Source organism: Macaca thibetana, chromosome 3 (assembly GCF_024542745.1).
Source record: "Macaca thibetana thibetana isolate TM-01 chromosome 3, ASM2454274v1, whole genome shotgun sequence".
Classification (NCBI taxonomy): Eukaryota; Metazoa; Chordata; class Mammalia; order Primates; family Cercopithecidae; genus Macaca; species Macaca thibetana.
Window position 1 is genome coordinate 157,554,370 of NC_065580.1, and position 12,039 is coordinate 157,566,408.

At 45.6% G+C, this 12,039-nt stretch overlaps 3 protein-coding genes across 4 annotated transcripts in view; 1 reads left to right on the plus strand and 2 right to left on the minus strand.

Annotated features, from left to right (window-relative positions):
- The window catches only part of SH3BGR (SH3 domain binding glutamate rich protein), a 58,780-nt gene extending 55,303 nt beyond the window's left edge, over positions 1-3,477 (minus strand). Inside the window, exon 1 of the mRNA XM_050784588.1 lies at positions 3,243-3,477. Within this exon, the coding sequence (XP_050640545.1) occupies positions 3,243-3,476 (234 nt within the window). The 5' untranslated portion in view covers position 3,477. The remainder of the gene's footprint in view (positions 1-3,242) is intronic.
- PCP4 (Purkinje cell protein 4) overlaps positions 1-12,039 on the minus strand; it is a 485,020-nt gene that overhangs the window by 450,870 nt on the left and 22,111 nt on the right. The window contains exon 1 of one of the 2 annotated variants that reach the window (XM_050784611.1): positions 11,159-11,168. The exons of the other annotated variant lie outside the window; for it this stretch is intronic. The gene's annotated coding sequence lies outside the window, so the exon portion shown is untranslated. Of the gene's footprint in view, positions 1-11,158; positions 11,169-12,039 lie in introns of those variants that run through there. 2 annotated transcript variants of the gene reach the window in all.
- LCA5L (lebercilin LCA5 like) overlaps positions 10,593-12,039 on the plus strand; it is a 43,437-nt gene continuing 41,990 nt past the window's right edge. Inside the window, exon 1 of the mRNA XM_050784551.1 lies at positions 10,593-10,646. The gene's annotated coding sequence lies outside the window, so the exon portion shown is untranslated. The remainder of the gene's footprint in view (positions 10,647-12,039) is intronic.

The window sequence follows — 12,039 nt, forward strand, 5'->3', positions numbered from 1 at the left end:
GGGTGCCATGGCCCATGCTGCCCCCCAGGCTGCACTGTCTGTCCTGGGTAGGATCTGGGGGTACTTGGGGTGTATGTCATCGTTTGGAGCCTTTGGGACCTCAGCGAACACTCAGAGAGCTCCGTTTTCCTATCCTGTTACACTTACTTATAAGAAAGTACTGTTCTCTGTCCTAAAGTCACCCAGACACTGTTAGCTACCAGACTGTATCGGAGTGATCTGACAGCAGCACCTCTTCATGCCACTCACTTGGCATCTCTCGTTTATTGTCTTGTACAGTTAGGAGACTTTCCAACTGAGATCACTGTACTGTAGTATAAAGCACACTGGATTTGAGTCAGAGACGACCTGTGTTTCCATCCTAGCTTGGAAGGCTGCTTTCTGAGCAAGGGCTCTGATCTCCAATTTCTTCATCTGCAAACTGGATGTAACAGTGCGTTCCTCGTGGGGTTTTGGTGGGAACGGAAGATGATGATGCATGGAAAAGCATTCTGTATCTCAGGCTGAAAACCTACACTGTCAGGCAGCATACAGCACACCACCATCCCAGTGCACTGTCACTCCGGCCATCCAGATAGGTATTTGGATGGCTATTTTATAACAGTGCTGAGGCTCCAATAAATGAATGAATTTTCCAGGAATGACATTCAGACTGATCTAATTCAAGAGTCATATTTTTCCCACGATCTTTACACTGTCAATCAAGACGGAGAAAGGACTGAGAAGCCCAAGAGCCACCATGAGGGTCTGTCCTTAAAGATCAGTTCCAGGGGCTGTGCATCTTGGAGACAGCAGGGACTGTCCTGTCTCCCTTTGTCCCCCCTGCCACACTGTGGCCTTCTGGAAGAAAGGAGGGTCCTGGGAGAAGTCCCGCGCCCTCTCCTACTCACCAGCGTCTCTTTACCCAAATCTGCCCAGAACGTGGTCAAATGTGCGACAGCTCTTTAGAGTCAACTATTAAAATTGAGATGTAATACACAGCTGCATGTATTTAATTCCTCAAAAGGAGATTACAATTTCTTTCTCATTTATTTCATTCAACCAACAGAAGTCAGAATGCCCTTACTGATGAGGTGTCAGGCAAGAATCCATTTTTCAAATGTACAGGCTGAAGAAATAAGTAGGAAAGGCTTGGCAGACTGACTGCCACACAGTAGCATGGGCACAAGAAGCCACTCTGGGGTTTTCCTGCCAAGAAGCTTTTGAGTGAAATTTCTCTACCCATGAAAAATCATTAGCACTGACACTGTGGGGACAATCAATTCTCATTCTTATGGCTAAGGCAGAAATTCTCCCACGAATGTGCTTCTGGAAAATTCTTCTCACACATACTGATCACAGACCCCGATCTACTAAATAATATTAGCTAATAATTACAGTAACTAATAATTATAACTGAAATCCTAATTAATATTAACAGTAACTAATAATAAAAGTAACAATTATAGTAGCAACTAATATTAACTAATAGTAGCTAGTAAGTATAAATAACATTCACTAATCATTAGAACATTTCCTGAGTGCTGATAAACACTTGACACCATGCAGGGCACCGAAGCACGTCATTTCACCAGTCCTCATGACAACACTATGAGGTAGGCACTATTCTTATCCTCATTTTACAGACAAGGAAATTGAGGCTTAACAAGGTGAAATAACTTTCCCAAGGTCACACAGTTACACACGGCACTGAAACATTTGCTTAGGGAACCAAAATTAACTTGGCTTTTCCAAGACCCTGGGATGAACGTTGCGTCTCCAGGTCATCCGAAGCTAACTAAAATATGGGCCCAAACTTCAAGAACACAGGACATCAAATCAACCTAAAAACTCCACTACCTTATTGATTGTCTTCTGAAGAATATGTAGGCCAGGCCCACAGACTACATAGAGGACTGGCAGCCAGGAGGGAACGCTTCAGCAATGAGCATCAGCAACATATTGAAAGCCCACCAAAGCCATTTTCCTCCCAAAAAATATTTTTTTATCCAAATAGCCAAAAAATGTACTTCTTCTAGATCAACTGAAAGTTTCAGCAGTCATCAATAGCCACAAGAGATTTTGCAGAGTTTCACATTTGGAGCAGGTCCTCATCTGTTTCGGTTAACTTGTTCTAGAGATCACTAAAACAATCGCTGATCGGTTGTGCTTCGCAGAAGGCACAGCCAAGATATTTTCTCTTGTTTTCTTCTCATCCTCTCCGGAAACCTCTTGAACTTTTGGGGCTGGGAGTGGTGGCACTCAGCGGCTGCCTTTGGGGCTGTCACCCCAGCCAATGGCTTACTCTGGGTACCATCTCTGGCAGAGTGGCTGCTGAAATCCGAGCAGAAACCCGAGATCCTCCAGAAACTAGATATAAAAGGAAACAGCCGCCTTGCTGGTCTCTAACTCTTGGGTTTAATAAAACTGTTTTTTCTCTCCACAGCCTAACTGCTGCTAAAATGCTGGCCGAAATATCAGTCCCAGACAGACAGACACTATGTGTTCAACCCTAAAATCAAAGTCTTACCCCTTTCCAAAGAGAAAAGTGTCACTTCATCACCCCTATTTCTTATGGCAGGTCTAGCCTGCACAGAATGAAGGCCAGAATTGAAGAGGTGGATGGTCTCAAGAAAATTAGACAAAGCGCTGTTACGGAGGTCAGCGTTTAGCTCTTATTTTGGGGCCGTCTGAATGCCTGGAGTGTTTATAACTGTGGCCTGAGAGACGTTTGCTCTGGTCACTGTGACATCACTTTCCTCAAACAATATATTACACATGCTCACTTTACACTTTCAGTATGGTTACATCATTACATGGCATATACAAGTGATTACACCCCGGAGTCATTTTAGCAATCTGGTTCATCATCCGCTCCAAACAGTGTTACACAAAGTGTTGTTTATTTGCAATTTTAAATTAGTTTAAGCCCTGCAGAATGAATGGCAGAAACACACACAAAAAAGTCCCTGATTCTATGATATTCACAAGGCAACACAACACAAATCACATGTTAAAAACTCTAGCGTCAAGCACGCCTCCTTCCTCGAATCCCTTTTCACACCCAACCATCCAGATTACACCCTTTCCATGCTTTTTCTACACTATGAAATCAAATGCAGAAAGCAAAGGGCGCACATACTTATTGCAGAGCCACAGCTGACTACACGCGAAAAAGAAACTGAAGGCCAACGTTGGCCATACTTCCAACCCTGAGTTATTCAGAAAAGAGTATAGGAAGAAAGAGTCCACCAGACACCTACCGCTATGGACCCAGAAGATGTAGCAACAAACACTTTGATAACCATTTCGACAGTTGGAAAGAGGACTCCCCCCAACACACCCCTGTTAGGGAATGCGCTGCTAGACAAATCCTGACAGTGACACGGGCGAGCAAGTGCCAGGTCGGGGCTGGCGGCAGCCCAGGGCTCCACTGAGCTCCGGCCCTCCCGCTCCAACTTAAGAGGCTCTGTCTCTCCAAGGAGCAGCAGCGGCATCTTGGGCTCCCCCCACCATTGGCCCAGGAATATTTTGGGATCTGTCAGGAAAATATTTGATTGGTTGATAAAAGCAGCCACTGGACCATTTCCCTATCACTTTAAATGCCCGACAACAGTCCCTAAAAGGCCAGGCTGTGCTGTGCACCAATCGGAGACCTGTGCAGAGATGCCTTGGGGCAAAGGGAGGTGGGGCCCCGTTAAGAGAACAGCAGGAGGCGAAAGAAGTGAGGGAGGAGCTCTTGGGAACTGGAAAAGCCCAGAAAACACCACCTCAGTCTAGGAGGAGGCTGGGTTTACAGGGCTTTTGGCAAACAAATAAACTGGAAGGGTCAGAATAGCCACAGAGGCCTTTAAGTCAAAAGCAACTTCTTTGTTTTCTTTTTTCCTGGCAGGTTAAAAAAAATTTTTTTTAAGTAAACTGTCATACAATAGAAATTCCTTTAGGAGTGGCGTGTTTCCAGTGTGCTCTCTTTCCCATCTGTTTCTCCTAAAGAACAGAAACTGACCAGCCATGGGCCATCTAAAGTTTCACTGACATCCAGGGAGGCAGGGAAACAGCTACTGGCTTGTCAATACTCACGACTGCAACAAGCCAATTGTCTCATTATTTTATTTACTTGTCACTGACTTGAAGTTTATTAACTGTTTTAAAGTCCTTGGGAAAAAAATCTAAATAATCTGTTTATAATAGGCTCTTTGTTTATATAGGTACTTTGTGTTTATACATATATATATAAACACACACACATATGTATTATATAAACACACACACTATATATATTATATTTATATATATATGTGTGTGTGTGTTTAGACATTTTAATAGGAACTCTGAATTGTGTTAAAAGTTAGAGAAGGGTCAGGGGCGGTGTCTCACGCCTGTAATCCCAACACCTTGGGAGGTCAAGGCAGGAGGATTGCATGAACCCAGAAGTTCAAGACCAGTCTGGGTAACATAGTGAAGTGCAACTTTACCAACAACAACAACAACAAAAAGAAACCCAGCCAGGCGTGTTGGCAGGCGCCTGTATCTGTATTTCCAGAGACTTGGAAGGCTGAGGTGGAAGGATCGCTGAGCCCTTTAGCCAGGAGTTTGAGGCTGCAGTGAGCTACCATCGCACCCACTGCATTCGTCTGGGTGACAGAACAAGATCTCATCTCTAAAACAAAACCAAATCAAACAAACAAATTAAAGGAAAACAAAATCTAGCAAAGAAGCCCAAATGCTAGCTACCCAAATTCTTCTGGTAGGTTTCAAAATCAAGATCAAGGGCATTAGGGATAAAGGGTTAGTTTTTCAAGAAGCACTTGGGGGATATTTAGCTCTCTTAGCTAACTGAGTCTCTTACTGTCTCTCTCTCTGTCTGTTCTCCGGCTCCCTTTTTAAAATCCCCTGCTGCAGCCGGGCGCGGTGGCTCACGCCTGTAATCCCAGCACTTTGGGAGGCCGAGACGGGCGGATCACGAGGTCAGGAGATCGAGACCATCCTGGCTAACACGGTGAAACCCCGTCTCTACTAAAAATACAAAAAACTAGCCGGGCGAGGTGGCGGGCGCCTGTAGTCCCAGCTACTCGGGAGGCTGAGGCTGGAGAATGGCGTGAACCCGGGAGGCGGAGCTTGCAGTGAGCTGAGATCCGGCCACTGCACTCCAGCCTGGGCGACAAAGCGAGACTCCGTCTCAAAAAAAAAAAAAAAAAAAAAAAAATCCCCTGCTGCTCATCATGGATTGGGTGGCACCGACGTTCTGAGCAGAGAGGAATCTCCCAGGCTTCTGTACTCCCTCTTCACCTGAGTCCCAGAGCCCCAGAGGTATGTTTCCCCCGGCCTCAGGTAGGTGACTGCAATGAGAAAAGACATTCCAGTCCCCGGAATATCCCAGTTCCCAGAATATAACTTAAATGCCTCTCCATCACAATGAATGATGGAGGTGACCACCAAAATTTAACTTTTGGCTTCAACATGCAAAGTTAGCCGCTCCAAAAATAAAGTCCTTAATGAAGATGATTAATGGTTCCCCAAATTTAAGTCAGTAGAATTATAAATTTTATTTTAAAGCACACCAAGGATTACAGATCAGTTTTTCTTTTCTGCATTTTCAAAATTTCTACAGTATGTATTATTTTTTCATACAATTATATATTTTCACACCTTAAAGTCTGCCACATAAGCATGCCATATTTCTCCAAATATTCTTGAAGAAAGTGGGGGCATATTTTCTAATGATTTTGTAAGTTAGTAACATAAACCATAGCTAGATTATCATATGCTCTAGAGAATATGCATCTCTTGATCATATCAGGTGAAAACTGCCCTCAATAATGACACCTCCTCCATCTGCAAACCCTGGGGAGAAATTAATTTCCTACTGAAATAACAGCTAACAATTTGTAGGTGCCGTCCACATGCCAGATCTGCTCTAGGTGCTTTGCATAAACCACTCCCTTAACCTGTACAAGAACCCTAAAACTGTGTTCCATTATTATGCCCACTCACCATGAGGACACAGAACTAGAGATGATGGAAACAGGAAATGGCATATCCAAGACTTGAGCCCCACCCATTTCTCTCCACACCATAAGAGAAGCTCCTGAGATGCTACCCTCAAATTCCTGGTGCTCCCTTTTCACTATGAATTTAAGTTTATTCTTTTCAAAATGACCATAAACATGTACAAATTAAAAACCTGAAAACTCCAGCTGAAATATTCCAATTTATTTTTATACTAATGACACAAATGAGCTTCACCATAATTAACAGGAATACCGAACATTCCCAATGCATCTTAAAATAAAGCTCAAGGAACCCCTGACTTACAAAATCCACTTCAGAAAGAAGCTATATAATTTAGTGAAGATGCAGGCAGCCAACCATTCAACATCTCCAGTGCTTGCTGTTTGCGTCTGTTCACAAAACCGGGAGATCCACCGAGGAAGGAAAGGAGACTTTATTTTTAGAGGGAAATACAACCTGCAGATTGGGGAATGCAGCTTACAGGAAAAAACAAAAATGCACACGCTGCAGAAGGGAGGAAGGAGCTGGATAGTGTCTTACAGAGTCAGCCTTACATACATACTGAGCAAGGTTGCTGAGGATCTACTAATATTTATGAGGAAATTCAGGCATCTGTACAGTGAATCAATGTGTATGTATCATACATTCCATGCTCACTTTGGGGTGGAGTTCTAGCATTAAAATGAGATGGAATTTGGCTCTTTACATCAACGGGTGAACTATAGGGCACAAAGACATTTTACGTGCAATTTCTATAAGCTGGCGGAAACTGGCTTGAGGTCTGCAGCTGTTTATCAATAAAGAATGTTTTATAAGACCAGTCCTTTGTCCAACTGGAGTTGTAGTAGGACCGCAAGGCATCGGCGGGGGTGTGTAGTGAGGGAGGGAATGTTTCCATTGGCTGGCATTAGGCAGTCTATCGGGGTCAGTTGGAAATTTTCCAGCTGAAGTTGTGTTGGCTGGTTTGTACTTACTTAATAGCAGTTAATAATGCAAAAATACGTAACTAACCCCTCATCCTTCTGGCTGTGACAGTCTGGGGTTTTTTTTGTTTGCTTGTTTTTTGTTTTTTGTTTTTGAGATGGAGTCTCACACTGTCACCAGGCTTGAGTGCAGTGGCTTGATCTCGGCTCACTGCAACCTCCACTTCCCAGATTCAAGTGATTCTCCTGCCTCAGCCTCCCGAGTAGGACATTCTGTTTCTGGTGCATCTCATTTTAGGAACCAGGAGTTCATTTTGTCCATCTGTTGGAGTATATTTTAACAAGTCAAATAACATCACTTTTTGGGGTTTGTTTTTTTTTTTTGAGACGGAATCTCGCTCTGTCGCCCAGGCTGGGGTGCAGTGGCCGGATCTCAGCTCACTGCAAGCTCCACCTCCTGGGTTTACGCCATTCTCCTGCCTCAGCCTCCCGAGTAGCTGGGACTACAGGCGCCCGCCACCTTGCCTAGCTATTTTTTTTGTATTTTTTAGTAGAGACGGGGTTTCACCGTATTAGCCAGGATGGTCTCAATCTCCTGACCTCATGATCCGCCCGTCTCGGCCTCCCAGAGTGCTGGGATTACAGGCTTGAGCCACCGCGCCCGGCCGTAACATCACTTTTTGATTTGACTAATTTTGATTTAAAGACATGAGGTACTGGCTACAAACTTCATAGGGACCCCCAGATGATCTCATGATAAATGACACCAGACGATATGTTTTGATTTACATAACTTTACAGACAACTTAAAATGACAAATAAAGACACGTGTTTATTATGTAGAATGATGGGAATGATCACCACAATAACTGTAGTGGGTTGAATACTGTTCCCCAAAATTCATGTTCACCCAAACCTCAGCATGTAAACTTATTTGGAAATAGGGTCTTTACAGATGTAATCATTTGGGGGGCCTTGTGAGTAAATCATCCCGGATTTAGGGTAGGCCCTAAGTCCAATGACTGGCTGTCCTTCTAAGAAGAGAAAGGGAGACACAGCAGAAAACCCTGTGAAGATGGAAGTAGAAACTGGAGTGGTGCTGCCACAAGTCAAGGAATAGCAGGAGCCCCCAGAAGCTGGAAGAGTCCAAGAATTCTCCCTGAGAGCCTTCAGAGGAAACATGGACTTTCAGATAATTTGGTTTCATACTTGTGACCTTCAGAAATGTGAGACAATGAAGTTCTACTGTTCTAAGCCCCTAAGTTCATGGTAATCTGTTACAGCATCCCTAGGAACCTAATACAGACAAATAAAGGCTATGCTTATTATGTGGCACGATGGAGATGGCCACCAGAATAGCAAAAGGCCATGGCTCTTCTCCTTCCATTGTATACACAGAAAAGAACAACCCCCTTCAAAAGCAAAAGCAAAGGCTGGGCACGATGGCTTATGCCTGAAATCCCAACACTTTGGGAGGCCGAGGTGGGCAGATCACTTAAGGTCAGGAGTTCAAGGCCAGCCTGGACAACATCGCAAAACCCCATCTCTACCAAAAATACAAAAAGAATTAGCCAGGTGTTGTGACTCACACCTGTAATCCCAGCTACTCAGGAGGCTGATGCAGGAGAATCGCCTGAACCCAGGAAATGGGAAACAGAGGTTGTGGTGAGCTGAGATGGCAGCACTGCACTCCCGCCTGGGCAACAGAGTGATATGTCTCAAAAAAAAAAAACAAAGACTATTCAATTGTAACAGAAAGACTCAAGGGCAGATTTGCAGAGTGACCTTATCAAGTCTACATACTGAGAAAAGCTGGTAGAAAAGAGGAGGAACCCATTCTAAGGAACCTCTACCTTTCAGTTCCTCCAGTCTTGAGCTCCAGGGTTAGATGTTCCCTCAACGGCAAACCTCTGCTCTTGTTACTGCCATGGGACCACCACCAGCCACCAAGCATCAGCCCATCTTTCCATAATGTCAAGTCTAGGGTTTGTCTAATGTTTGCCTACCTGGAGATGTTGCCCCAACCACCACCACCAGCAAAAACAACCGGCACCCATCTTATACAGATAATTTCTTACCGAAGGAGTTCTAGAAATGCACGGCCCACCAAAACTCAGGGTAGGTCATGCATTTCTAGAGGAAGAAATGGCAATATGGAGAGAAAGCTTGTCCTAACCCACTTCTACCAAAGCAGGATTAAAGTCAATTTGAAAAAAAACACCCGTTTCTCCTTTTATATAAAAACCAAATGCAGAAACTATAAAAAGAAATCTAATACGCTTGACTCTACACAAATACCAAAAGGCACTGTAAACAAAATTAAAGGTAACTGACAAACTGAGGAAGTATTTGCAACGTATATCGCAAGCTAAGTTTTCAAGCATCAAAAGTTCTTACAAAACCAATTTTTACAAAGATGAATGCCAAGTTTTAAAATGAACAAAAGACAGGAAAACTCAAATCACACAATAAGGACAAATGGCACGAAAAATATGGGAAAAAGTCTATTCTTCCTACTAACAAGGAAGTGAATACAATCAAAGATGCCAATTTTTGACAATAAAATGGGCAAAAAAAAAAACTGTAAGAAAAAAGAGAATTTCCAATGCGGGCCAAGGATTGGAACGTTTGCTGGAAGGCAGTTTCCCTCTACCTTTAGAAAGCCTCAAAGTGGCCGGGCGCGGTGGCTCAAGCCTGTAATCCCAGCACTTTGGGAGGCCGAGATGGGCGGATCACGAGGTCAAGAGATCGAGACCATCCTGACTAACACGGTGAAACCTTGTCTCTACTAAAAATACAAAAAACTAGCCGGGCGAGGTGGCGGCGCCTGTAGTCCCAGCTACTCGGGAGGCTGAGGCAGGAGAATGGCGTAAACCCGGGAGGCGGAGCTTGCAGTGAGCTGAGATCCGGCCACTGCACTCCAGCCCGGGCGACAGAGCCAGACCCTGCAACCTCACATGTAGGAATTTATCCTAAGGAAACAGTCAGGGGTGACGTCAAAGATTCATCTGCAAGGATATTCAACATGGCTTTGATACAGGAAAAAAAGTAAATAAAAGGAAACAATGTAAGTCTTCCTAAATGATGCCAAATTCCTATGCTGTCATTAAAAAGCACCTACAACTCCATCATCTAGGTGATTTTGACTTTTGCTTTGGACATTTTGCCTGTACATTTCTAAATTCTCTATGCCAAATAATGCATTGTTTTGTCATCAGATTTTGTTTTACAAAAACAAACCAAAACAAAAAAACCGTCTTTATGACACGGGGTTAATAGGGAAACTGTGCTTCCCAGGCACTGACCAGGCGTCTACACCTGCTGCCTAGAAGCCTACCAGTAGGCGTCTACACCCGCCTACTGACTCAAGCCACCTAAGGCTGGCCGAGCCTTAAGAGGGCGCCAGAGCGCCAGAACGCGTGAAGCACGACAAGCTCCCTCGCTCCCGGTGCGGCCACGGGGGCAGGCAGGGCGCCGAACAGGGACGGCAGGAGGCTTGTTTACAGACGTCTACACAAGCAACTCACTTCCCCGAACCGAAGAAAAACGCGAGGCCACACTGACCTCCAGGCCAAACACGCCCCTCCCGGCCGCGGCGTCCGCTTCCCGAGTGCGCATGCGCGCGCCCAGCACCCTCAGGCCTGCGCGTCCCAGCAGGCCTCGCGCACGGGTTTCCATGGCGACGGGCCGCCACTGCGGTCTTGCTGCAGTCGCGGGAACCGCGCGGAACAGGTAACGGCCCAACTGCCGCCATCGTCCGCCGCAGCCGGTTGCCCTGTTACTGCCCCAACGCTGGTCCCGTCCGGACGCGCCTGCTACGCTCTTTCTGGGCTTCCGATATCGCCGGTCACTGCGTCCTCGCCCCTGCCTGCCTCGCTGGCGCCTGGCCGTTTCCTCCTCGCAGCGCAGTCTGGCAAGGAACAGCTACTCCGGCTCGGCAGTGGCCAGGCGCCCCGGCGACACACGTACTCTCAGGCCCGCTGGGCAGGGGGGACGCCTGGGCCGAGGTGACCGAGCGCGCCCGGGGCCGCTCCTGGGTCCGGCAAGGGGGCAGAGGCCGATCTCACCGCCGCCCCACCGAGGGACTTTCGGGTTTTTCTATCTGAATCTTCTATCTGACCTCCGATTTTGCCTTTGCTTACTTGCTGTTTTGCTTGGGATTCGTTTTTCTTTAAAACCTTAGCGCTGGCATCTCCCTATGTCGCAGGAATCTAAATCTTTTGAAATGTCTTCTCTGTGTATGTCCCCCACTCGCCCAGTCTCGGGACTCTATCCACACCCTTTCCTCAGCGTGTTAACATCTCGTTGCCACACTGAAGCCAACGGTTAAGTTTTTTCAGAGCCCAGTTTTTTTCACGGCTGAATGTGAGCTTCAGCCTTTTTGCGTCTCCTCTCAATCCCTAGATGAACTCATCCAGTCTCCTGTACTCAGAGCCTATCTGAATGCCAGTGAGCCCCAAGTGTGCATTCCCAGCCCTCGCCCCTCCCCTGAACACCAGACCCCTGCATTCAGCTGCCTGCCACATCCCTACTTGGATGTCTACAGCATCTCAAACGCAGCTTATCCAAAATAGCTCTCAATAATTCCCCAAGCCAAGCCTGTCCTCCCACAATCTTAATCCGCCATAGTTGCTGGGAATTCCATTCTCCAGTTGCCCGAGCCTTGTATCCTGCTTGAGTCCTGTTTTTCTCTTCCTCACCTTCAGTCTGTCAGCACTGCCTTCAAAATGCACCCGAATAGATTCACAATTCTACCATTTCTCTCAACCCCCACTGTCACCACCTTGGTCCAGGCCCCCATCATCTGGTGCCTGGATTACTTTACTTGCTTCCTAATTGGTTTCCCTGAGTCTGCCCCTCCCCCACTTGAGCATGACAGCCTTAATGCTATTTCCCGTTCTCTGTTATTTCGTATGAAGAAGTTTTTTAAAGGATTATGTAAATTACAATTTCCTTATATAAATTACAATTTCCGTAGATAAAAGTGCAATATTTTCAGTATGTATTTTGCACATTGCAACTTTTAAACCGGGTAAACAAGTCTACATAGGCATCATGCTAACAAGCTGACAATGTAAAGATGCGCCTTAGCTGTGTTAGGTATATATATGACAGTGCCCCTGGA